The sequence below is a fragment of the Ranitomeya variabilis genome, chromosome 4, assembly GCF_051348905.1.
Source record: "Ranitomeya variabilis isolate aRanVar5 chromosome 4, aRanVar5.hap1, whole genome shotgun sequence".
Classification (NCBI taxonomy): Eukaryota; Metazoa; Chordata; class Amphibia; order Anura; family Dendrobatidae; genus Ranitomeya; species Ranitomeya variabilis.
Genome location: NC_135235.1, coordinates 392,893,829 through 392,921,163, shown reverse-complemented (window position 1 = coordinate 392,921,163; position 27,335 = coordinate 392,893,829). Strand labels below are relative to the sequence as shown.

General features: G+C 46.1%; 1 protein-coding gene across 1 annotated transcript in view; it reads left to right on the top strand.

Annotated features, from left to right (window-relative positions):
• Nucleotides 1–27,335, top strand: part of LOC143767171 (uncharacterized) — a 42,184-nt gene that overhangs the window by 6,282 nt on the left and 8,567 nt on the right. Inside the window, exon 6 of the mRNA XM_077255256.1 lies at nucleotides 14,530–14,632. Coding sequence (XP_077111371.1) covers nucleotides 14,530–14,632 — 103 coding nt within the window. The remainder of the gene's footprint in view (nucleotides 1–14,529; nucleotides 14,633–27,335) is intronic.

Genomic DNA, 27,335 nt, shown 5'->3' with positions numbered 1-27,335 from the left:
TATCCCCCCGGGGCCCCTGATGAATTGTGCAAATACCTTCCGTTGCCGTTTTCGCCTGTGAGCGGCGCTATTCCGGCGGCTGAGTCCGGGTCACGTGACCCCCAGGCTGCAGCCGCCGCTTATTTCCGCCGACGTCACGTCAATTTCCAGACTCTGGAAATTGACGTGACGTCAGCAGCAGGCGTGAGCCAGCCTCACAGTCAGCAGTCACTCATGAAGAGTGACTGGGCTGTGGGCGGGGCTGTTGGCTGCAGGCCTGTGCTGCGGGCGGGGCTAGGTAGGGAATCTGATTGTGCGGGCGCTGGGGTCTGTATGTGCGTGCCGGTGCCGGTATGTGAGGGTGGGGGCCGGGGCTCTGTGTGCCAGCGCCGGTATGTGGGGGTGGGGGCCGGCGCCGGGGCTCTGCTGCCGGTGCCGGTATGTGCTGGGTCTGCTTCGGGGGGTGGGGTGGTGTGTGTGTGTGTGTGTCTCTCTGTGTGCAGGCATTGTCCGATGGGACTACAAGACCCATCGGGCTCTGCCTGCTACAGTGACAGTGAGTGACACATTAGCCAATGATGGGACAGTAGTAGTCCCATCATCTGGCTAATGTGTTGAATGTAAAAAAAAAAATACACATATACAGTACATACATACAACACACAACACACACCATGTGACATGTGACAACATGCAACATACGACATGCAACATGCACCATGTGACGACCGACGGCATGCACCAGGCGACGGCATGCACCATGCGACGACATGCACCATGCGGCGACATGTACCATGCGACAACATGCGCCATGTGCCGACATGCGCCATGCGACGACATGCACCATGAGACAACATGCGACATGCACCATGCGTCGACATGCACCATTCGTCGACATGTGCCGTGCGTCGACATGCGACGACATGCATCATGCGACATGCACCATGAGACAACATGCGACATGCACCATGCGTCGACATGCACCATGCGACAACATGCGACGACATGCACCATGCGTCGACATGCACCATGCGACGACATGCACCATGTGATGACATGCGGCGACATGCACCATGCGACAACATGCACCATGCGACAACATGCGACCTGCACCATGCGACGACATGCACCATGCGTCGACATACGCCATGCGACGACATGCGACAACATGCTGCATCATGCAACATGTGACATGCAACATGCCACATACAGTACATACATACAACATACATACAGTACATACAACATACATACAGTACATATAACATAGAGTACATACTCACCATCACTTGTCACCTTGATCCCCGAAGCCATTGTCATCTGTAAAAAATATTAAAATAATAAACAACCAATATACTCCCTGATCCGCAGAAATCCAATTAAAACGAGTGTCCCTCGACGATCTCCCGTGGAGAGCAGGAGCATCTGCTGATGCGACTGCTCTCTAGGGGCTCCAGGAACACAATGAGGGGAGGAAGGTATCCTTCCACAATGTATTCCACACAATGTATTCCTACGCCCCTGTGAGAAAGTAGTCCCTAGTCTCACTTTATGCCATTGCTGTTGAGAAATTTTCCCAGGCAGCAATTGCCATAAAGTGAGACTTTGTCCTAAGGTAACCTCAGTGATGCACTGCAGGAGCCATTGTCTCCTGTCAGTGTGTCACTGAAGGTCCTATAGAGCAGTGACATCACCCGATGTCACTGTTCTATAGGGGAGATCGTCGTGGGACACTTGTTATTAATTGGACAGGTAGTATACGGTTTATTATTTTACGTTTTTTTCAGGCGCTGAAGTATGGTAAGTATGGTGAAATGAAGAATATTAAAATACTTTTTTCTAATGTGTGCATGTTTTATTAACCCTTTATTAGTATTGGATTACTAATGGATAGGCGTCTTATTGATGCCTCTCCGTTATTAACCCAGCTTAATGTCACCTTACAATAGCAAGGTGACATTAACCCCTTATTACCCCATATCCCACCGCTACACGGGAGTGGGAAGAGAGGGGCTAAGTGCCGGAATTGGCGCATCTTACAGATGCACCATTTCCGGGGCAGCTGCGGACTGGTATTTGTAGCCGGGGGGGGACCAATATCCATGACCCCTCTCTAGGCTATGAATATCAGCCCACAGCTGTCTGCGTAGCCTTTCTGGCTATAAAATATAGGGGGACCCCACGTCATTTTTTTTGGGGGGGGTCCCCCTATTTTAATAGCCAGTAAAGGCTACGCAGACAGCTGTGGGCTGATATTCATAGCAGGCTACAAATATTGGCCCCTGGCCGTCGGCTTTCCCCCTCTGGCGCAGAAAATTGCGCGGGAGCCCACGCCGTTTTTTTTCAGTTTTTTTTATTAAATTAAACGCTCATAAAGGCCTACTTCACCCTTGTGTCGGTACGGGTCCGTCGCTATGCATCGGGCCTACGTACTGACGCACGTTGTGAAATTTGTGCACGTCGTGGGCAGCGGATGCAGTTTTTCAACGCATCCGCTGCCCATTCTGAAGTCCAGGGAGGAGGGGGCGTAGTTTTGGCCGCGCATGCGCGGTAGAAAATGGCGGACGCGACAGACAAAAAAACTTTCACTTGAACGTTTTTTTCGTGCCAACGGTCCGCCAAAACACGACGCATCCGTTGCACGACGGACGCGACGTGTGGCCATTCGTCGCGATCCGTCACTAATACAAGTTTATGGGTAAAAAACGCATCCTGCGAGCACATTTGCAGGATCCTTTTTTTCTCCAAAAGACGGATCGCTAAAAACGCAAGTGTGAAAGTAGCCTTAGGCTGCTTTCACGCTAGCGTCGGTAAGGGGCCATCGCGCTGCGTCGGCCCGACGTACCGACGGATACTGGTCCAGTCTTAAGACGCTTCCGCTGCCCCATTGCAAGGTCTGGGGAGGAGGGGGCTGCGTTTCGCCCGCGCATGCGCGGTCGAAAATGGCGGACTAGACGCACAAAAAAAGTTACGTGTAACTTTTTTTGTGCCGGCGGTGCGCCAAAACACGGCGCAACCTGCGGGCAACTTTGCAGGATGCGTTTTTTCTCCACAACGACGCATTGCGATGTGCAATGCACGGCGCTAGTGTGAAAGTAGCCTTAGAAACATCGGCCTTTCTATTATATATCTATGGATATATCTATCTATAGATATATTTCTAGATAGATATATCTATAGATACATAGATGTTTCTATCCATATATTTGGCTGCTTTCACATCAGGTTTTTGCCGTGAGGCACAATCCGGCGAGTTTTGAAAAAAAAGGATCAATTTTTTTCCGCCGGATCCGATTTTTTCTCTTAGAGTTGTATTAGCGCCGGATTGCGCCTGATGGCCACACGTTTCATCTGTTTTTTGCCGGATCCGTCTATGACGTCGTTACAGTTGAATGCAATGATGGAGGAGAGAGCGTCTACAGACGCTCCCTCTCCCATCATTCCCCGCTCTGCCTCGGACACTGCGGGTGCGCGATGACGTCATATCGCTCACCTGCTGTGTCCCGGGCAGACTGCAGCCGCTGAGACAGGAGCAGGAAGCAACGCGGGCAAGAGGAAAGGTGAGGAGAGTGGTTTTTTTTTTTGTTTTTTTTTACTGGACTGTTGTGACATTCTCGGGGGGAGGAGGAGGAGGAGGAGAGATGCGGGCTGTGCTGGATATACCACTGTGCGGGCTGTGCTGGATATACCACTGTGCGGGCTGTGCTGTATATACCACTGTGCGGGCTGTGCTGTATATACCACTGTGCGGGCTGTGCTGGATATACCACTGTGTGGGCTGTGCTGTATATACCACTGTGTGGGCTGTGCTGGATATACCACTGTGCGGGCTGTGCTGTATATACCACTGTGCGGGCTCTGCTGGATATACTACTGTGCTGGATATACGACTGTGCGGGCTGTGCTGGATATATCACTGTGCGGGCTGTGCTGTATATACCACTGTGCTGGATATACCACTGTGCGGGCTGTGCTGGATATACTACTGTGTGGGCTGTGATGTATATACTACTGTGTGGGCTGTGCTGTATATACTATTGTGTGGGCTGTGTTATCTACTATGCGGGCTGTGCTATATACTATGCGGAGTATATTATCTTCTATGGGGAGGCCATGTTATGTACTATGTGGCTGTGGTATATACTATTGTGGGGGTATATTATATTCTATGGGGGAGGTTGTGTTATATACTATGGGGGAGGTTGTGTTATATACTATGGGGGGCTGCATTATATTCTATGGGGGGCTACATTATATATTATGGGGAGGTGGGCTGTATTATATTCTATGTGGTTACATTGTACTCTGTGGGGTGGCTGCATTATACTGTGGGGTGGCTGCATTATACTCTGTGGTTGCCGCATTATATTCTGTAGGGTGGTGGCTACATTATACTATATGTGGGCTGCATTATACTGAGGAGGAGAGATGCGGGCTGTGCTGGATATACCACTGTGCGGGCTGTGCTGGATATACCACTGTGCGGGCTGTGCTGGATATACCACTGTGCGGGCTGTGCTGTATACCACTGTGCGGGCTGTGCTGGATATACCACTGTGTGGGCTGTGCTGGATATACCACTGTGCGGGCTGTGCTGGATATACCACTGTGCGGGCTCTGCTGGATATACTACTGTGCGGGCTGTGCTGGATATACCACTGTGTGGGCTGTGCTGGATATACCACTGTGCGGGCTGTGCTGTATATACCACTGTGCGGGCTCTGCTGGATATACTACTGTGCTGGATATACCACTGTGCGGGCTGTGCTGGATATACCACTGTGCGGGCTGTGCTGTATATACCACTGTGCTGGATATACCACTGTGCGGGCTGTGCTGGATATACCACTGTGCGGGCTGTGCTGGATATACTACTGTGCGGGCTGTGCTGGATATACTACTGTGCGGGCTGTGCTGTATATATCACTGTGCGGGCTGTGCTGTATATACTACTGTGCGGGCTGTGCTGTATATACTACTGTGCGGGCTGTGCTGTATATACTACTGTGTGGGCTGTGCTGTATATACCACTGTGCGGGCTCTGCTGATATACTACTGTGCTGGATATACCACTGTGCGGGCTGTGCTGGATATACCACTGTGCGGGCTGTGCTGTATATACCACTGTGCGGGCTCTGCTGGATATACCACTGTGCGGGCTCTGCTGGATATACCACTGTGCGGGCTGTGCTGGATGTACCACTGTGCGGGCTCTGCTGCATATACTACTGTGCTGGATATACCACTGTGCGGGCTGTGCTGGATATACCACTGTGCGGGCTGTGCTGTATATACCACTGTGCGGGCTGTGCTGTATATACTACTGTGTGGGCTGTGCTGTATATACTACTGTGTGGGCTGTGCTGTATATACTACTGTGTGGGCTGTGTTATCTACTATGCGGGCTGTGCTATATACTATGCGGAGTATGTTATCTTCTATGGGGAGGCCATGTTATGTACTATGTGGCTGTGGTATATACTATTGTGGGGGTATATTATATTCTATGGGGGAGGTTGTGTTATATACTATGGGGGAGGTTGTGTTATATACTATGGGGGGCTGCATTATATTCTATGGGGGGCTACATTATATATTATGGGGAGGTGGGCTGTATTATATTCTATGTGGTTACATTGTACTCTGTGGGGTGGCTGCATTATACTGTGGGGTGGCTGCATTATACTCTGTGGTTGCCGCATTATATTCTGTAGGGTGGTGGCTACATTATACTATATGTGGGCTGCATTATACTGTATCGAGGACTATGGGGAATACGTTATACTATATGAAGGACTATGGGGTGCATTATACTATGGGAAGTGAATTGTACTACATGGATGACTATGGCGGTGCATTATACTATATGGAGCACTATGAGGAGTGTATTATACTATGTGGAGGACTGAGCAGTGTATTTTAATATATGGAGGACTGTGGAGCACATTATAATATATGGAGGACTATGGGGCGTATTTTACTAAACAAGTAAAATGCTGCATATTCAGATTGTTTGCCGGAACAAAAATCATTGTTCTCAGCAGCACATCGCCGCTGTAAACTGTAGATGTGCTGCTGATAACATGATACTGTATGGGGATCAGTTAGTGATCTGTTAGTGATCGTTCTGTCCCATCATTCTTTCTCAGACGGTGGAAAGAGGCCGGGAAACAAGTGTTGAATAACTTCAGTATTGTCGATCAAACTCATTTGGCAGCCTGAACTCAGCGCTCGTAAATACAACCGAAATGCTTTTGTGTGATGTGCAATATGTTAGCATTTTGGGTCCCATTTTAAACTTTGCCTAGGCGTAGGGCCCCACTTTGCCTAAAACCGGCCCTGCTTACAAGTGTACAAAGATATTATAAAGTCACCATGTGACAAGTGGGCCTGTGTAACTTCAAATGCCAGGGCTGAATTTTAGTCCCAGTCCGGCCCTGCTATCTATAGATATATCTGGATAGATATATCTATTGATAGATGTATGGATAGCGTAGGGTGTGTGTCCACTGTCCGGATTACATCCGAATGAGCTGCAGATTTGATGCTGCGTACTTGTAGTCCCATCGGATGATGCCTGCACACACACCCCAAAAGACCCCCCGCACAGCCCCGCACACACCTGAACAGTCCCGCACAGCGCCGCACACACCCGAACAGTCCCGCACAGGGCTGTACACATCTGAACAGTCCCGCACACATCCGAACAGCCCGCAGACCCCGCACACATCCGAACAGCCCGCAGACCCCGCACACACATACACGCACACAGTCACCGCCCACATTCCGCCCAACACACTTCCCTCCTCCCGAACTGCAGCGATTCTCGGACCCACATTCGCATCTAAACTGCAGATCTTTTTTACATCTGCGGTTTTGCTGCGGATGTGCCCGACTCAATGAAAGTCTAAAGGTGCAGAAATGCTGCAGTTCGGCACAAAAGAAGTGACATGCTGTGAGAAAAAAAAGCTGCGTTTCGGTGCGGCCTTTTCTGCAGCATGTGCACAAGTCTGCGGCTCACATTGACTTACATTGGTTGTGCACTACACTGCGGATTTGATGCAATTCTGTGCGGCAAAAAACGCTGCGGATCTGCAATCAAATCCGCAACGGGTGCACACAGCCTTAGCATTTAGTGAACCTAGCAAAAAAGCCAAGCAAAAAACAAGTGTGGGATTGCATTTTTTTGCAATTTCATTGCACTTTGAATTTTTTTCACATTTTCTGTTACACGACATGGTAAAACCAATGGTGTCGTTCAAAAGTAGAACTTGTCCCGCAAAAAATAAGCCCTCACATGGCCATATTGACGGAAAAATTATGGCTCTGGAAAGAAGGGGAGCGATAAATGAAAACAAAAAAGCTCCAGGGGTGAAGGGGTTTAGAAACATGGATATCGACATATCTATGGAAATAGACATAGATATATCTGTATGTATCTATCTATCAATCTATTTGTTATCTATCTATCTATTTGTTATCTATCTATCTATCTGTGTGTAATGGAGTGGGGGTTGGACAAATGTAAAAGAGGAGGTCGGACAGAAATGACATCACAAATCTTTTTGAAGCTAGAGGGGGAGAGGAGGGAGGGGTTGGGGTGTGTTTTGGAGTGGGTGTGGTAGGTTCGTGCTTAGTAGCAGTGCAATGCATCATGGAACTTGTAGTATTAGAGCACAGTAAGTCAGGAGAAAGGAAGTTGTCGATTAACCCCATGAGCTGAATCCAGCACTAAAGATGTGCTGCTACAGCATGATAAAAGGTAATATTGCTAAAATAAACACAGTGGATGTTTTCAGTGGCACATAATAGCAAGATTTATAAAAAAAAAAAAAGTTATAGTAGTGGACAACTTCTTTAACCCCTTCATGACCGTGGGATTTTCCGTTTTTCCGTATTCGTTTTTCACTCCCCTCCTTCCCAGAGCCATAACTTTTTTATTTTTCCATCAATATGGCCATGTGAGGGCTTATTTTTTGCGGGACGAGTTGTACTTTTGAACGACATCATTGGTTTTACCATGTCGTGTACTAGAAAACGGGAAAAAAATTCCAAGTGCGGTGAAATTGCAAAAAAAGTGCAATCCCACACTTGTTTTTTGCTTGGCTTTTTTGCTAGGTTCACTAAATGCTAAAACTGACCTACCATTATGATTCTCCAGGTCACTACGAGTTCATAGACACCTAACGTGACTAGGTTATTTTTTACCTAAGTGGTGAAAAAAAATTCCAAACTTTGCTAAAAAAAAAAATTGTGCCATTTTCCGATACTCGTAGCGTCTCCATTTTTCATGATCTGGGGTCGGTTGAGGGCTTATTTTTTGCGTGCCGAGCTGGCGTTTTTAATGATACCATTTTAGTGCAGATACGTTCTTTTGATCGCCCGTTATTGCATTTTAATGCAATGTCACGGCGACCAAAAAAACGTAATTCTGGCGTTTCGGATTTTTTTCTCATTACGCCGTTTAGCGATCAGGTTAATGCTTTTTTTTTTTATTGATAGATCGGGCGATTGTGAACGCGGCGATACCAAATATGTGTAAGTTTGATTTTTTTATTGATTTATTTTGATTGGGGCAAAAGGGGGGTGATTTAAACTTTTATGTTTTTTTTTATTTTTTTCACATTTTTTTTTACTGTTTTTTTTTTTTTACTTTTGCCATGCTTCAATAGCCTCCATGGGAGGCTAGAAGCAGGCACAACTCGATCGCCTCTGCTACATAATAGCGATCATCAGATCGCTGCTATGCAGCAGAAAATCAGGTGTGCTATGAGCGCTGACCACAGGGTGGCGCTCACAGCTGCCGGGGATCAGTAACCATAGAGGTCTCAAGGACCTCTATGGTTACAATACTGAAGCATCGCCGACCCCCGATCATGTGACGGGGGTCGACGATGACGTCATTTCCGGCCGCCCGGCCGGATGCGGTAGTTAAATGCCGCTGTCTGCGTTTGACAGCGGCATTTAACTAGTTAATAGCGGCGGGTGAATCGCGATTTCACCCGCCGCTATTGCGGGCACATGTCAGCTGTTCAAAACAGCTGACATGTCCCGGCTTTGATGCAGGGGACCTGACGTCGGACGTACTATCCCGTCCGACGTCAGGAAGGGGTTAACTCTTATAACTCCCAAAAAAAAAAAAAAATTTGGTTCCAAAATTGTGCTGATGTAAAATAACATGTGGGAAATGTTGCATATTAAGTATTTTGTGTGACATATCTCTGTGATTTTAATTGCATAAAAATTCAAAGTTGGAAAATTGCGAAATTTTCAAAATTTTCACCAAATTTCTGTTTTTTTTCACAAATAAACGCAGGTAATATTAAATAAATTTTACCACTATCATGAAGAACGATATGTCACGAGAAAACAGTGTCAGAATCACCGGGATCCGTTGAAGCGTTCCAGAGTTATAACCTCATGAAGGGACAGTGGTCAGAATTGTAAAAATTGGCCTGGTCATTAACGTGCAAACCACCCTTGGGAGTAAAGGTGTTAAAATACGCCCCATATAATGCTCCATAAAGTTTATGATGGGCCCCATAAGATGCTCCATATTAAAATAAGCCCCATATAATGCTGCACAAAGGTTAATAATGGCCCCATAAGATGCTCCATAGACACATTTGCCCCTTACAGTGCTGCATAAAGGTTAATAAGGGGACCATAAGATGCTCCATAGAGACATTTGCCCCATATAATGCTGCACAAATGTTGATTATGGCCCCATAAGATGCTCCATAGAGATATTTGCCCCATATATTGCTTAACAAATCCTAATTATGGCCCCATAAGATGCTCCATTGAGATATTTGCCCCATATCCTGTTGCTGCAATTAAAAAAAAAATAAATGACATACTCACCTCTCATCGCTCAGGCCCCCGGCACTTGCAATATTCACTTGTCCTCGTTCCACCGCCGGGTGCCGATCCGTCTTCCGCGTCCTCTGCACTGACAATCAGGCAGAGAGTGCGCACTAACCATGTCATCGCCCCCTCTGACCCGAGCGTCACAGCAGAGGACGCGGAAGACGGAGCGCCACCCGGCGGTGGAACAGGGACAGGTGTATATCGCGCAATGCTGCTCACCCTCCCCATTATACTCACCTGCTCTCGGCGCGGTCCCTGGCAGCTTCCCTGATGGTCTTCTCCCGGCACTGACAGCTTCTTCCAGCGTTGAGAGGTCACCGGAACCGTTCATTACAGTAATGAATATGCGGCTCCACCCCTATGGGAATGGAGTCGTGTCCATATTCATTACTGTAATGAGCGGTACCATGTGAACGCTCAATGCTGGAAGAAGCTGTCAGCGCCCGGAGAAGACCATCAGGGAAGCTGCCAGGGACCGCATCGGGAGCAGGTGAGTATGTCACAGCCACCGCTCCCCCGCCGACCCCCCTGGGACAATGACTCGAGTATAAGCCGAGAGGGGCACTTTCAGCCTAAAAAAATGGGCTGAAAACCTCGGCTTATACTCGAGTATATACGGTAAATGAAAAAGTGAAACGGCACTTTCAGTACGTTGGTACAAACGTAGGATCCTATCCCATTAATAAGTATTTACCCCCTTAATCCCATATGACGTACTATCCCGTCAAGGTGACCTGGGACTTAATTCCCAGTGACGGGATAGTACGTCATAGCCGATCGGCCGCGCTCACGGGGGGAGCGCGGCCGATCGCGGCCGGGTGTCAGCTGACTATCGCAGCTGACATCCGGCACTATGTGCCAGGAGTGGTCACGGACCGCCCCCGGCACATTAACCCCCGGCACACTGCGATCAAACATGATCGCGGTGTACTGGCTGTACAGGGAAGCATCGCGCAGGGAGAGGGCTCCCTGCGGGCTTCCCTGAGACGATCGGTACAAGGTGATGTACTTACCTTGTACCGAGCGTCTCCTCCCTGCAGTCCCCGGATCCAAAATGGCCGCGGGGCTACTGCCGGGTACTGCAGGGAGTAGTTCCGGGTCCGGAGCAGGCTGCAGAGCAGCCTGCTCCGATGAAAGTAAGATCGCCGATGCTGTGCAAACTGTCAGATCAGCGACAAAGTAAAAAAAACATTTCCACATGTGTAAAAAAAAAAAAAAATTCCTAAATAAAGAAAAAAAATATATATTATTCCCATAAATACATTTCTTTATCTAAAAAAACAAAAAAAACAATAAAAGTACACATATTTAGTATCACGGCGTCCGTAATGACCCAACCTATAAAACTGTCCCAGTAGTTAACCCCTTCAGTGAACACCGTAAGAAAAAAAAAAAAGAGCCAAAAAACAACGCTTTATTATCATACCGCCGAACAAAAAGTGGAATAACACGCGATCAAAAAGACGGATATAAATAACCATGGTACCGCTGAAAACGTCATCTTGTCCCGCAAAAAACGAGCCGCCATACAGCATCATAAGCAAAAAAATAAAAAAGTTATAGTCCTCAGAATAAAGCGATGCCAAAATAATTTTTTTTTCTATAAAATAGCTTTTATCGTATAAAAGCGCCAAAACATACAAAAAATATAAATGAGGTATCGCTGTAATCGTACTGACCCGAAGAATAAAACTGCTTTATCAATTTTACCTAACGTGGAACGGTATAAACGCCTCCCCCAAAAGAAATTAATGAATAGCTGGTTTTTGGTCATTCTGCCTCACAAAAATCGGAATAAAAAGTGATCAAAAACTGTCACGTGTCCAAAAATGTTACCAATAAAAACATCAACTCGTCCCGCAAAAAACAAGACCTCACATGACTCTGTGGACCAAAATATGGAAAAATTATAGCTCTCAAAATGTGGTAACGCAAAAAATATTTTTTGCAATAAGAAGCGTCTTTCAGTGTGTGACGGCTGCCAATCATAAAAATCCACTAAATAACCCGCAATAAAAGTAAATCAAACCCCCCTTCATCACGCGGTTAGTTAGCGAAAAATAAATTTTTTTAAAAAAAGTATTTATTTCCATTTTCCCATTAGGGCTAGGGTTAGGGCTAGGGTTAGGGTTATGGCTAGGGTTAGGGTTAGGGCTAGGGTTGGGGCTAGGGTTGGAGCTAAAGTTAGGGTTAGGGTTGGGGCTAAAGTTAGGGTTCGGGCTAAAGTTAGGGTTAGGGTTTGGATTACATTTACGGTTGGGATTAGGGTTGGGATTAGAGTTAGGGGTGTGTCAGGGTTGGGGTGTGGTTAGGGTTACCATTGGGATTAGGGTTAGGGGTGTGTTTGGATTAGGGTTTCAGGTAGAATTGGGGAGTTTCCACTGTTTAGGCACATCAGGGGCTCTCCAAACGCAACATGGCGTCCGATCTCAATTCCAGTCAATTCTGCGTTGAAAAAGTAAAACAGTGCTCCTTCCCTTCCGCGCTCTCCCGTGCGCCCAAACAGGGGTTTACCCCAACATATGGGGTATCGGCGTACTCGGGACAAATTGGACAACAACTTTTGGGGTCGAAGTTCTCTTGTTATTCTTGGGAAAATAAAAATTTGGGGGGCTAAAAATCATTTTTGTGGGAAAAAAAAGGATTTTTTATTTTCACGGCTTTGCGTTGTAAACTGTAGTGAAACACTTGGGGGTTCAAAGTTCTCACAACACATCTAGATAAGTTCCTTGGGAGGTCTAGTTTCCAATATGGGGTCACTTGTGGGGGGTTTCTACTGTTTAGGTACATCAGGGGCTCTACAAATGCAATTTGACGCCTGCAGACCAATCCATCTAAGTCTGCATTCCAAATGGCGCTCCTTCCCTTCCGAGCTCTGCCATGCGCCCAAACAGTGGTTCCCCCCTCACATATGGGGTATCAGCGTACTCAGGACAAATTGGACAACAACTTTTACGGTCCAATTTATCCTGTTACCCTTGTGAAAATACAAAACTGGGGGCTAAAAAAATCATTTTTGTGAAAAAAAAAAAAAAAAAGAATTTTTATTTTCACGGCTCTGCGTTATAAACTGTAGTGAAACACTTGGGGGTTCAAAGCTCTCAAAACACATCTAGATAAGTTCCTTAGGGGGTCTACTTTCCAAAATGGTGTCACCTGTGGGGGGTTTTAATGTTTAGGCACATCAGGGGCTCTCCAAATGCGACATGGTGTCCCATCTCAATTCCAGTCAATTTTGCATTGAAAAGTCAAACGGCGCTCCTTCCCTTCCGAGCTCTGTCATGCGCCCAAACAGTCGTTTACCCCCACATATGGGGTATCAGCGTATTCAGGACAAATTGCACAACAACTTTTAGGGTCCAATTTCTTCTCTTACCCTTGGGAAAATAAAAAATTGGGGGCGAAAAGATCATTTTTGTGAAAAAATATGATTTTTTATTTTTACGGCTCTGCATTATAAACTTCTGTGAAGCACTTGTTGGGTCAAAGTGCTCACCACACATCTAGATAAGTTCCTTAAGGGGTCTACTTTCCAAAATGGTGTCACTTGTGGGGGGGGTTCAATGTATAGGCACATCAGGGGCTCTCCAAACGCAACATGGCATCCCATCTCAATTCCAGTCAATTTTGCATTGAAAAGTAAAATGGCGCTCCTTTCCTTCCGAGCGCTGTCATGCGTCCAAACAGTGGTTTACCCCCACATATGGGGCATCAGCATACTCAGGACAAATTGTACAACAACTTTTGGGGTCCATTTTCTCCTGTTACCCTTGGTAAAATAAAACAAATTGGAGCTGAAATAAATTTTGTGTGAAAAAAAGTAAGATGTTCATTTTCATTTAAACATTCCAAAAATTCCTGTGAAACACCTAAAGGGTTAATAAACTTCTTGAATGTGGTTTTGAGCACCTTGAGGGGTGCAGTTTTTAGAATGGTGTCACACTTGGTTATTTTCTATCATATAGACTCCTCAAAATGACTTCAAATGAGATGTGGTCCCTAAAAAAAAAATGGTGTTGTAAAAATGAGAAATTTCGGGTCAACTTTTAACCCTTTATAACTCCCTAACAAAAAAAAATTTGGTTCCAAAATTGTGCTGATGTAAAGTAGACGTGTGGGAAATGTTGCTTATTAAGTATTTTGTGTGACATATCTCTGTGATTTAAGGGCATGAAAATTCAAAGTTGGAAAATTGCGAAATTTTCAATATTTTCACCAAATTTCCATTTTTTTCTCAAATAAACGCAAGTTATATCGAATAAATTTTACCACTATCATGAAGTACAATATGTCACGAGAAAACAATGTCAGAATCGCCAAGATCCGTTGAAGCGTTTGAGTTATAACCTCATAAAGAGACAGTGGTCAGAATTGTAAAAATTGGCCCGGTCATTAACGTGCAAACCACCCTCGGGGCTTAAGGGGTTAAAGTCTTGGCACTCGGATGTCGTTCAAAAAGGATGATAATTTATTCATGAAAACAAAACACGTTTCGGTCTTGAACTCGACCTTCATAAGCCTACAGTTAAATTCTGTAGTAGATAGATGCTGAAGATGTATCCACCATCTGCTGAGCTGTGAGGTGTAGAATTTAGAATGGCACTTTCTATCATTATGTAGGAATATGGGACACTGTGCAATGGGTGTAAAATTGATTTTTCTCTTTAACCTTTAAATCAGGAGGAGAACTTGAACATTATAGTTGTTGATATTGCTCCAAAAACTGAACCGGAAGATAAGATGAATATTAAAGAGGAAGATGTTGATGTTTGTCTTCACGCTGGTGAGTACAATTACCGGCAACATGGCTGCTAACCACCTTCCACACCCCAAAGCACCACTCTAGCATTTCTTTTTTACTTCAGTATTAGACTTGTGCAACTAATAAGTTCCCTGACCCTAGTCTTATACTTACCAGCCGCTTTCTTCAGATCGTCCCGGCGTCACTCCGGTCCCGTGCTGACATTTTGTGACCACTGCAACTTTCGACTGACCAGAAGTCAGAAGTAACGGTCATAAGCTCTGAATGTAAGTTTAGACAACCTTGTCATGGCCTCGTTCTGGCTCTCATACTTAAACTGAATAGTGAGTGACATCTATCTTGCCCAGCAAATACTCGGAACGATCTGCAGGTCACAGACTGCTGGAGACCAATTGGAGTGACACCAGGAACAGCTGAAGACAGTGGCTGTTTAGTATAAGACTAAGGACTGGGAACTTGGATTAGTACCACCACTCCGGTGCTGCAATAAAAAAAGCTGGAGTGGTACTTTAACCTATTGTTGGCCAAAACCACTGAAATCGATGGGATCAGCTGACATCCAAATGTGTATGGGGACCCCAGCCAATTGATTCTTCTGTTTTCCATTAGGTCTATGACATCACTTGATTAAAATACTGACAAGCTAAATCCTTCTAAGATCTATGTAGAAAGAGAAGGTCAAGTTTCTCTGTATGAGTCATCAGTCACTGCTAAAATCCTGGCTGGGGGAAGTGGGAGCAGCTGGGTCAGGAGCTGAAGAGAGGAATGATAAATGCAGGGACAAGATACTTCATGTTTCTACATAGAGCAGAGAAAAGAAAAGAATTAGCTGGGTAGAAAGGCAAAATGAGCAATTGTAAGTACACAGTACTATACAATATGAGGATTGCAATATGTAAAGAGAATGAAAACTTTGATGGGAGGAGGACTTTTTAAGTATTTTACATTTTTAATTTTGGACTACCTATCCTATGGTTTTCCCAGAGATTAGCTGCTGCAAGTCATGTCTGCTTGTGGCCCTCTCATAGAGATTTCGTAGAGAAAATGCAGGAGTGCTCTGCCTAATAGCCAATCCAGTGTATGAGAGAGCCATCCAAGATTGCTGCCGTTCAAACGACAACACTCTTTGTTCAATAAAAACGTTTTGATAAAAAAAATCATTGCTTACAAAATGATCTATAAAGATAATTCTCATACCATCAGAAGAACATGAACAAATCAATGAACCAATCATTTTTTGACAGGATCATAAAACCAAAACATTTTATCCCAACTCCCTCCCCACTCGCCAACCTAACAAGCACATTGACATTATGCCAAGTACAATACCTGGATCATATGAAAATCAGGACTGGCAAAATAATGAGGTTTCTTACGGCTGAAATAGTGTATCGCTATTAAAGGATAAGTGAGTTGAACATGACATCCCCTGCCAGCACTTCCAACACCACCGATGAACATCTAATCCAATCCCTCTTAACTGTTTTCCAAATTTAGCAGTGCCTCTTCCCCCCCCCCCCCTTTCATGTATATTTTTTTTTCCACTAAATTATTGATATTCCAGCAACTCACAACTTCATAAATTGAGGGAACAGCACTTGCTAGCCAGTGTTTACCTACAGAGGCATGTAAAAGTTTGGGCACCCCTGGTCAAAATTACTGTTATTGGAAACAGTCAAGCAAATTGATGATGACATGATTTCTAAAAGGCATAAAGTTAAAGATGACACATTTCCTTTGTATTTTAAGCAAAATAAAATGTCTATCCATCTATATATCTATCTATTTAGATATATATATGTTACTGGTGAAGTGGTGGAGGGGAGATACGTGTCATGATGGTGTCAGGGATGCAAAACCAGAATAGTTTCCTCCAGCACACTACGTGTTGGGATGGTTTATTGAAAGTTATATTATGAGCTGGTTTTAGTGCATTTATAGAGCGGGAGGGAGAAGGTCCACATATCTCCACCTGCAGTGTGATGTCGATATCATGTGATCAATCACATGACGGAGGAGTCACATGGTCTGAGGTTAAATGGCTGACTGCCAGTGCTTTCAGTGTTCAGTGTGTGCCTGGAGAGGGAGCACTCCAGGGAAGTGTGTGCTAAACCTGAACCGTAGACATTGCTACCTGTGAGCGGGCTGATCCCCTCTAGGAAAAGGACTGTTTCTTTGTTTTTCCGTTTTGCCCAGAGGGCCATGTTTACTTGGTTTATGCTGTCTTCAATAAACCAAGCATTTTTTTTTAAGAGACAGTGTTCCGGTTATACCTCTGCTTCCAGCCGAGAGAGCCGCTCTACCACAATATATACATTGTTTTTCATCTTTTACATTCTAAAAATTACAAGAAAGAGAATGGACCAATGCAAAAGTTTGGGGCATCCTTGTAGATTTGTTTGCTCAGATAACTTTGCCCAAGGTTTCAGACCTTAAATAGCCTGTTATGGCTTGTTCACGATCATCGTTAGGAAAGGGCCAGGTGATGCAAATTTCCCAGCTGTATAAAAAAACAACATTCTCTAACCTTGTGCTAAAAAACAGCATCCATGGGTTCTTCTAAGCAGCTGTCTAGTATACTGAAAATGGTGGAGGCCCACAAAGTAGGAGAAGGCTATAAAAAGATAGCAAAGAATTTTCAAGTTGTGTTGGGGCTGTGCTTCATCCAATGGCACTAGGAACATTTCATAAGTAAAGCGAAGAATGGATTCAATGAAATTTCAACAAATTCTTGATGCAAACATAACACCACCGGAAAAAAATCTGACGTTGAAAAGAGGATGGCTTCTACAAATGGATAATTATCCTAAACACAAGTCAAATTCCAAAATTGACTACCTCAAAAGGCGCAAGCTGAAGGTTTTTCAATGGCGCTCACAGTCCCCTGATTTGAACATCATTGAAAATCTGTGGCTAGACCTCAAAATAGCAATGCATGCAAGACGACCCAGAAATTGCACAGAACTGGAAGACTTTTCCAAGGATGAATGGATGAAAATCCCTCAAACAAGAATTGAAAGACTCTTGGCTGGTTGCAAAAAAAAAAAGTGTTTACAAGCTGTGATACTTTCAAAATGGGGTGCTACTAATAGGTACTATAACCATGCAGGGTGCTCAAACTTTTGCATCATCCTCTTTTTTTTGTTTTGTAATTTTTACAATTTTAAAGATTATTATTTTTCATTTTTATAGCGCCATTTATTCCATGGCACTTTACATGTGAGAAAGGGGGCAAATATAGACAAATACATTAAACATGAGCAAAAAACAAGGCACACAGCTACATAAAGAGGGAGGACCCTGCCTGCGAGGACTCAGTCTGCAGGGGATGGGTGAGGATACACTAGGAGAGGGTAGAGCTGGTTGTGCGGCAGTTCAGTAGGTTGAGTATCACTTCAGGCTGTAGGCTTGTCGGAAGAGGTGAGTCTTCAGGTTCTTTTTGAAGGTTTCTATGGTAGGCGAGAGTCTGATGTGTTGGGGTAGAGAGTTGCAGAGTATGGGGGAAGCACGGGAGAAGTTTTGGATGCTGTTGTGGGAAGAAGAGATGAGAGGGGAGTAGAGGAGGTCTTGAGAGGATCGGAGGTTGCGTGTAGGTAGGTACCGGGAGACCATGTCACAGATGTATGGAGGAGATAGGTTGTGGATGGCTTTGTATGTCATTGTGAGGGTATTGACATAGGAAGCCAGTGAAGGGCTTGGCATAGGGGAGAGGCTGGGTAATAGCGGGGAGACAGGTAGATTAGTCTGGCAGCAGAGTGTAGGATGGATTGGAGTGGTGCCAGAGTGCTAGAGGGGAGTCCAGAGAGTAGGAGGTTGCAGTAGTCAAGGCGGGAGATAAGGGCATGCACTAGTGTTTTTGTGGTGTCGCAGTCAAGGAATGCGCAGATCCGGGAAATATTTTTGAGTTTGAGACGGCAGGAGGAGGCAAGGGCTTGGATATGTGGCTTGAAAGAGAGGGCAGAGTCGATGATCACCCCGAGGCACCGGGCATGTGGGACTGGGGAAAGTGAGCCATTGACATTGATGAATAGGTCTGGTGGAGGGGTAGAGTGAGATGGGGGAAAGATGATGAATTCTGTTTTGTCCATGTTCAGTTTTAGAAAACGAGCAGAAAAGAAGGCTGAAATAGTAGACAGACAGTGCGGGATTTTGGTAAGCAAGGAGGTGAGGTCAGGTCCAGATAGGTAGATCTGCGTGTTATCGGCTTAGAGATGGTACTGCATACCGTGGGATTCTATGAGCTGTTCAAGGCCGAAGGTGTAGATGAAGAGTAGGGGTCCTAGAACAGAGCCTTGAGGAAGACCGACTGATAAGGGGCGAAGTGAGGAGGTGGTGTAGGGGAGGGAGACACTGAATGTTCGGTCTGTCAGATATGACGAGATCCAGGATAGGGCCAGGTCTGTGATGCCAAGAGATGAGAAGATCTGTAGCAGAAAGGAGTGGTCCACAGTGTCGAAGGCAGAAGCCCAGTCCAGGAAAAGGAGGACAGAGTAGTGTCGATTGCTCCTGGCAGTTAGGTCGTTGGTGACTTTAGTTAGGGCAGTTTCAGTTGAGTGATGAGGTCGGAAGCCAGATTGTAACCGATCAAAGAGGGAGCAGGAGGAGAGGTGGGAGGACACTTCAAGATGGACGTGTTGCTCCAGTAATTTGGAGGCATAAGGGAGAAGAGATATCAGGGGATAGCTAGACACAGAGGATGGGTCGAGGGAGGGCTTTTTGAGGATGGGTGTGATCTTGGCATGCTTGAAGGATGAGGGGAAGACACCTGTTGTGAGTGAGAGGTTGAAGAGGTGCATTAGGGTTGGGATGAAGACCGTGGAAAGGCTAGGGATGAGGTGGTATGGGAGCGGGTCGAGCATGCAGGTGGTGAGGTGTGATCTTGACAGGAGGGTGGAGAGCTGATATTCTGTCATGGCGGAGAAGCTGGTTTTGGAGGAACAGGGTTGAGCAGCTAAGAGGGGCATTGGGCACTGTGGGCCATAAGCTTTATCTGATCGTATCGATCTTCTGTTTAAAGGAAGAGGCAAAGTCTTCAGCAGAAATGAGAGGGGAGGGAGGGGGTGCTGGGGGACGGAGTAGAGAATTTGAAAGTGTTGAAAAGCTATTTAGGGTTGTGAGACAGGGAGGATATGAGAGATGAGAAGTAAGTTTGTTTTGCGGCAGTGAGCGTGGACTGGAAGCTGGCGAGGGACTGCTTGTATGCAGTGAAGTGGTCGGCAGAGCGGGATCGCTTCCATCTCTGTTCAGCGATCCTGGAAGCCCGTCTCAGTTCTTTGGTCAGGCTGGTCAGCCAGGGCTGCCTGTTGAGTGTACGAGTTTTGCAATGCATGAGCAGGGCGGCCGAATCGAGTGTTGCTGTTATTGTGGTGTTATAAAAAGCGGCAGCAGCATCTGTGTCATGGAAGGAAGTTATGTCTGTAAGAGGGAGAAGGGACTCAGAGAGTGATTGTAAATTGAGATGTTTGAGATTTCTGCAAGGGTGAGTGAGTTTGTGGAGTGGGGGTTGCACACTAGGAGAGGAGAGAGGAGAATGTCAGTAGGTTGTGGTCAGACAGGGGGAGGGGTGTGTTAATGAGATTAGTAATGGAACAGAGGCGGGTGAAGATGAGGTCCAGCGTGTGGCCATCTTTGTGAGTGGAGGACCGTTGAGTGAGGCCAAAGGAGGCAGTCAGTGATAAAAGTTTAGAGGCAGCTGAGGCGGAAGTGTCAATGGGGATATTGAAATCACCCATGATGATAGTGGGGATGTCAGCAGAGAGGAAATGAAGTAGGCAGGTGGTGAAGTGGTCGAGAAAGGTGGAGATGGTTAGTTCTAGGGGGCGGTAGATGACAGCCAGCTGGAGGTTGGAGGGGGAATAGATGCGGACGCAGTGCACCTCAAACGAGGGAAGGGTAGCAGAGGGTGGTAGCAGGATTGGAGTAAAGGAGCAGGTGTCGGACAGGAGCAAGCCAACCCCTCCACCACGTTTGTTGTGGAGCGAGGGGTGTGAGAGAGGTGGAATCCGCCATAGGAAAGCACAGCTGGAGAGGCTGAGTCAGAGGGGGTGAGCCAGGTTTCAGTGATGCCGAGGAAGGAGAGTTTGTTGGTGATGAAGAGGTCATGGATAAATGGTAGTTTGTTGCAGACGGAGCGTGCGTTCCATAGTGCTCCAGGTAAGGGGAGTGGGGGCTGGATGAATGGGTATGAGGTTGTCATGGTTGGGAAAACGTGCAGAGGATCGTGGCAGGGGGTTAGAAATGAGTGTGGGGATGTGTTGAGGAGGGTCGGGATTTGGGGATATAAACATAAGGATGAATGACCTCGGGGAGATCAAAACATCCAACACCACGGAGACACCATCACGTGTTTCTCAACGCAGTGATCCAGAACACTGCCTCCATCCCTAAAGGGAAATATGCAAATGCATGTAGAAAAGCCGCGGAGACACCATCACGTGTTTCTCAACGCAAGCAATAAATAGCCAGGTCTTTCACCGGGAAGGAACAACCACGGGAAGGGCAGCATCCAAGAAAGGAAAACCACCTATGCCAAAACATGGTATCCATCCACAGACAGCTGTTTCGGGGTATTTTCCCCTCATCAGTGTGGAGTAGGAAACTGGCTATTAGGAGCAGTGCCTAGTGAAAAGACTATAAACATAAGGATGAATGACCTCGGGGAGATCAAACAACCAACACCGCGGAGACACCATCACGTGTTTCTCAACGCAGTGATCCAGAACACTGCCCCCATCCCTAAAGGGTTTTCCTTTCTTGGATGCTGCCCTTCCCGTGGTTGTTCCTTCCCGGTGAAAGACCTGTCTGTTTATTGATTGCGTTGAGAAACACGTGATGGTGTCTCCGCGGCTTTTCTACATGCATTTGCATATTTCCCTTTAGGGATGGGGGCAGTGTTCTGGATCACTGCGTTGAGAAACACGTGATGGTGTCTCCGCGGTGTTGGATGTTTGATCTCCCCGAGGTCATTCATCCTTATGTTTATAGTCTTTTCCCTAGGCACTGCTCCTAATAGCCAGTTTCCTACTCCACACTGATGAGGGGCAAATACCCCGAAACAGCTGTCTGTGGATGGATACCATGTTTTGGCATAGGTGGTTTTCCTTTCTTGGATGCTGCCCTTCCCGTGGTTGTTCCTTCCCGGTGAAAGACCTGGCTATTTATTGCTTGCGTTGAGAAACACGTGATGGTGTCTCCGCGGCTTTTCTACAGGGATTTGGGGATATGTCACCAGAGATGAGGAGTAGCAGACAGTGTTAGAAGGTGGGAGCAGGATAGGACATGATGCTGCCATGAGTGTCTGGAGAGAAAGGATTGTATGTGGAGGAACAGTTCTGAGGAGACGGCGAGATGGCTGGGGAGTATTGAGGGGGAAAGGACTAGTTCTTTACTAGGTGGAGGGATTGCAGGAGATTGTAAGAAGGAAAGTGTTATTGGAGTAAAAGAGAAAAGAAACCGAAACATTGTAGTGGTTTGGTATTCTGTTACCTTCCAGTCAATTCCAGTCCAATTCAGTCTAATTCAACATAATTAAAGGGAACCTGTCACCCCGTTTTTTCCGTATGAGATAAAAATACCGTTAAATAGGGCCTGAACTGTGCATTACAATAGTGTATTTTGTGGACCCTGATTCCCCACCTATGCTGCCGAAATACGTTACCAAAGTCGCCGTTTTCGCCTGTCAATCAGGCTGGTCTGGTCAAATGGGTGTGGTGACATCGCTGTTCCTTCCCCCAGATCTTGCTTATTTTTCCGTTGGTGGCGTAGTGGTTTGCGCATGCCCAAGGCCCGAATCCACTTCATAGGTGTGGAAAAAGAGCGCGATCTGCGCTATTCCCCTGGTGATCGGTGGGGGCGGCCATCTTCCTGTGGCCACGCGTGCGCAGATGGAGTGCTCTGCTGCCCGCGGCTTCAGGAAAATGGCCGCGGGATGCCGCGCATGCGCAGATGGAGATCGCGGTGGCCATTTTTCTCAAGCCGAGATGCAAACTCTGCTTCAGGAAAATGGCCGCCGCGATCTCCATCTGCGCACGCGCGGCATCCCGCGGCCATTTTCCTGATTCCTGATTGACAGGCGAAAACGGCGACTTTGGTAACGTATTTCAGCAGCATAGGTGGGGAATCAGGGTCCACAAAATACACTATTGTAATGCACAGTTCAGGCCCTATTTAACGGTATTTTTATCTCATACGGAAAAAACGGGGTGACAGGTTCCCTTTAAAAAGATGTAATTTAAAAGATGGAAGTTAAAAGATGAATGCAGCAGACTGCGCCTGGAGCAGACGTCTGCATGTGAATATATCCCCAGCTAAGGGCAATCAGGTGTGAATGAGGAGGTGGCTGATTATGGGAGACCAGATGTAGAAAGTTAAGCAGAGGTCATAAAGAAAGGGAGGGGTTGCAGTGACCACTCAAAGAGATGCCAGAATAACATAATGAGAGACATGAAACTGGTCATGGAAACAAGATGATAGGTAAGAAAGCATACCAGAAAAGGATTATATGTGCTGCACCAAGACACTCAGATGCCAGGGAAAGTATAGAAAATCAATGCAATATACAGAGACATTCAGGAGCCAGGGAGAGCTGGGGAAAGTCAATGCATACCATAGAAAATCAGTGCAATATACAGAGACATTCAGGAGCCAGGGAATGCTGTGGAAAGTGAGTGCATACCATCATACCTCCCAACTTTTGAAGATGGAAAAGAGGGACAAAGTTTGCGGCGCGCTTCGCACGCCGGGCAAATTTTAGGCCACGCCTCTGACCACACCCATTCATAATTAGTCACACCCATATCCACGTCCCAACCACACCCATTTAGCACTGCTGATCACACTGTTTCATATACAATAGTTATAAACAAAAAAATATGGCCACACAGTGCTCCATACCGTATAATGACCACACATGATGCCCCATACTGTATAATGGCCACACATGACGCTCCATACTGTATAATGGCCACACATGATGCTCCATACTGTATAATGGCCACACATGACGCTCCATACTGTATAATGGCCACACATGATGCTCCGTACTGTATAATGGCCACACATGATGCTCCATACTGTATAATGACCGCACATGATGCTCCATACTGTATAATGGCTGCACATGATGCTCCATACTGTATAATGACCGCACATGATGCTCCATACTGTATACTGGCTGCACATGATGCTCCATATTGTATAATGACTGCACATGATGCTCCATACTGTATAATGACCGCACATGATGCTCCATACTGTATAATGACCGCACATGATGCTCCATACTGTATAATGACCGCACATGATGCCCCATACTGTATAATGGCCACACATGACGCTCCATACTGTATAATGAACACACATGACGCTCCATACTGTATAATGACGGCATGCATACCGTATAATGGCCGCACATGATGCTCCATACTGTATAATGGCCGCACATGATGCTCCATACTGTATAATGGCTGCACATGATGCTCCATACTGTATAATGACGGCATGCATACCGTATAATGGCCGCACATGATGCTCCATACTGTATAATGACTGCACATGATGCTCCATACCGTATAATGACCACACATGATGCCCCATACTGTATAATGGCCACACATGACGCTCCATACTGTATAATGGCCACACATGATGCTCCATACTGTATAATGGCCGCACATGATGCTCCATACTGTATAATGACCGCACATGATGCTCCATATTGTATAATGACCGCACATGATGCTCCATACTGTATACTGGCTGCACATGATGCTCCATACTGTATAATGGCCACACATGATGCTCCATACTGTATAATGGCCGCACATGATGCTCCATACTGTATAATGACTGCACATGATGCTCCATACCGTATAATGGCCGCACATGACGCTCCATACTGTATAATGACTGCACATGATGCTCCATACTGTATAATGACCGCACATGATGCTCCATACTGTATGATGACCACACATAATGCTCCATACTGTGTGCTGGCTGCACATGATGCTTCATACTGTATAATGACCGCACATGATGCTGCATACTGTATAATGACCACACATGATGCTCCATACTGTATAATGGCCACAGCTCTCCATACTGTATAATGACATACAGGCACGCAGCTCACACACAGGCACACGCACACAGCTCACACACACGCAGCACACACACAGCTCACACACGCACGCAGCTCACACACATGCAGCATCACACACACAGTATCACACATACACACGCAGCATCACAAACGCAGCTCACAAACACATGCAGCTTTGACACAAATGCATCACATACGCAGCCATCACACACACACACGCAGCCATCACACACACACACACGCAGTCATCACACACACACACGCAGCCATCACATACACACACGCAGCCATCACATACACACACGCAGCCATCACACACACACGCAGCCATCACACACACACGCAGCCATCACACACACACGCAGCCATCACACACACACGCAGCCATCACACACACACGCAGCCATCACACACACACGCAGTCATCACACACACACGCAGTCATCACACACACACGCAGCCATCACACACACACGCAGCCATCACACACACACACACGCAGCCATCACACACACGCAGCCATCACATACACACACGCAGCCATCACATACACACACACACACGCAGCCATCACACACACACACACGCAGCCATCACACACACACGCAGCCATCACACACACACACACCCAGCCATCACACACACACACACCCAGCCATCACACACACACCCAGCCATCACACACACCAGATACCTCATACACACATGACACACACACAAATGCAGCATCACACACACACAATGACACACACATGCAGCATCAGACACACACACACATCTCACACACACACATCTCACACACACACATCTCACACACACACATCTCACACACACACATCTCACACACACACATCTCACACACACACATCTCACACACACACATCACACACACACATCACACACACACACACAATCTCCTCTGTGTTGCAGGGGCGGCTAATCTGTCCATGTGCAGCTCTTCAGTTTCTCCGGCTGCTCACAGCTCTGCACTGTCCCGGCACCTCCCCCGTCTCTCCTTCTCTGCCGGGATAGCAGCTAAGAGCAGGAGAAGCCGGAGCTCCGTGCACACACAGGAGGAAGTGAGTCGCTGACCTCTCATCTTGATCGCTGCTGGCTCTCTGCCTCAGCGTGGCAGCGCCGCACAGGGGGGCGCGGGATCGGTCGGGAGGAGACCCAGCATGTATAAGGAAAAAAAAACAGCCACAAACCTAAGCTACTCAGGTGCCGCCCCCTGCATTGTCCCCGCCCTAGGCACGTATTGCGGGCCATTAGTGTCCCGCCCGGGATCCCGGGGCTGACTGTCAAAATCAGGACAGTCCCGCGGGATCCGGGACGGTTGGGAGGTATGATACCATATAAAGTCAGTGCACTATACAGCGACATTCAGGAGCCAGGGAGAGCTGGGGAAAGTCAGTGCATACATAATGATGAAAATATGTATTTTTTGCTTAAAATACAAAGGAAATGTGTCATCTTTAACTTTAGGCCATTTAGAGATCATTTAGTCTTCAACTTACTTAACTGTTCACCATATCAGTAATTTTGACCAGGGGTGCACAAACTTTTACATGTCACTGTATAGACTTTCTGGTTTGATACAGTATTTTGGCTATAGCCAGTTGTAATGAAGACCATCCTCCGATATCTCCCACATAATTTTAACACACACTTTGGGGTTAGGAGAAATATAAATACAGTATTTTACCTCAGTATTTGTGAGCCAATCAGAGGAAAAGTATAATATAAACACGTCTCCACTTCTGTATTTTTCTCCCACTCCTGGTTTTGGCTTACACACTGAGGTAAAAATTCACCTAATACTTAACGTGTGTACATGGCTTAAGAGTCAGGTACTTCTTTATCTTTATCTTTTTTGGGCAGATCAACAATTACCACCTCATATAACGACTCTGGGAGCACCCCAAATAAAAGTGCACTATTAATCATTTCTATGTAATGCAGCCATAATTCTCCCTCACAGTTTGTAGATTTCTTTTGGTAGGCTATCTGCCTATCCTATCTTTATCCTCCAAAGAGGGCAGACTTATTCCAGACAGACAGTCTAACAAATCATCCTGTGAGGAATTTTTCGTAGAAGAAAACAGATGATAATAAAACTTAGACCTTTACTATTGCAGGAGTCCTGGAAACTCCATTACCCTCTGCTTCCCTCAGTGTAAAAAGTGTTTCTTTTTGGGCCTTAGCCATCCTTGTAAGTAACCGATCAGTGATCTCCCCCTCCTGTTAGAACTGTTTTAAAAATGTATGTTTATTATCAGCTAGCTCCAGTTGAAATGACTGGATTTTCTTCTGAGATTCCTTCCACTGTGATAAGATTTCAGGACTATTATTTTGAATAAACAGCTATTGTTTCCTTGACTCTGTTTTACAGGTCGATACCCTTCTTCTGTGATTTATCTTTTACCGTCTTTATTTCTCTAACACCCCACCCTTCAGAAAGGTCTTCATTGCACCCCTTACCACTTTTATGGGTGCTAAGCCCAGATTAATAGAAAATAATTTTGACTTTTTTTTCCATAAAATTGTTACAGTCGATAATTTTAAGTCAAAACAGGTTGAGCTTCCAACCCTGAGAAAAGTTAGGCCTTAACAGATCCATTT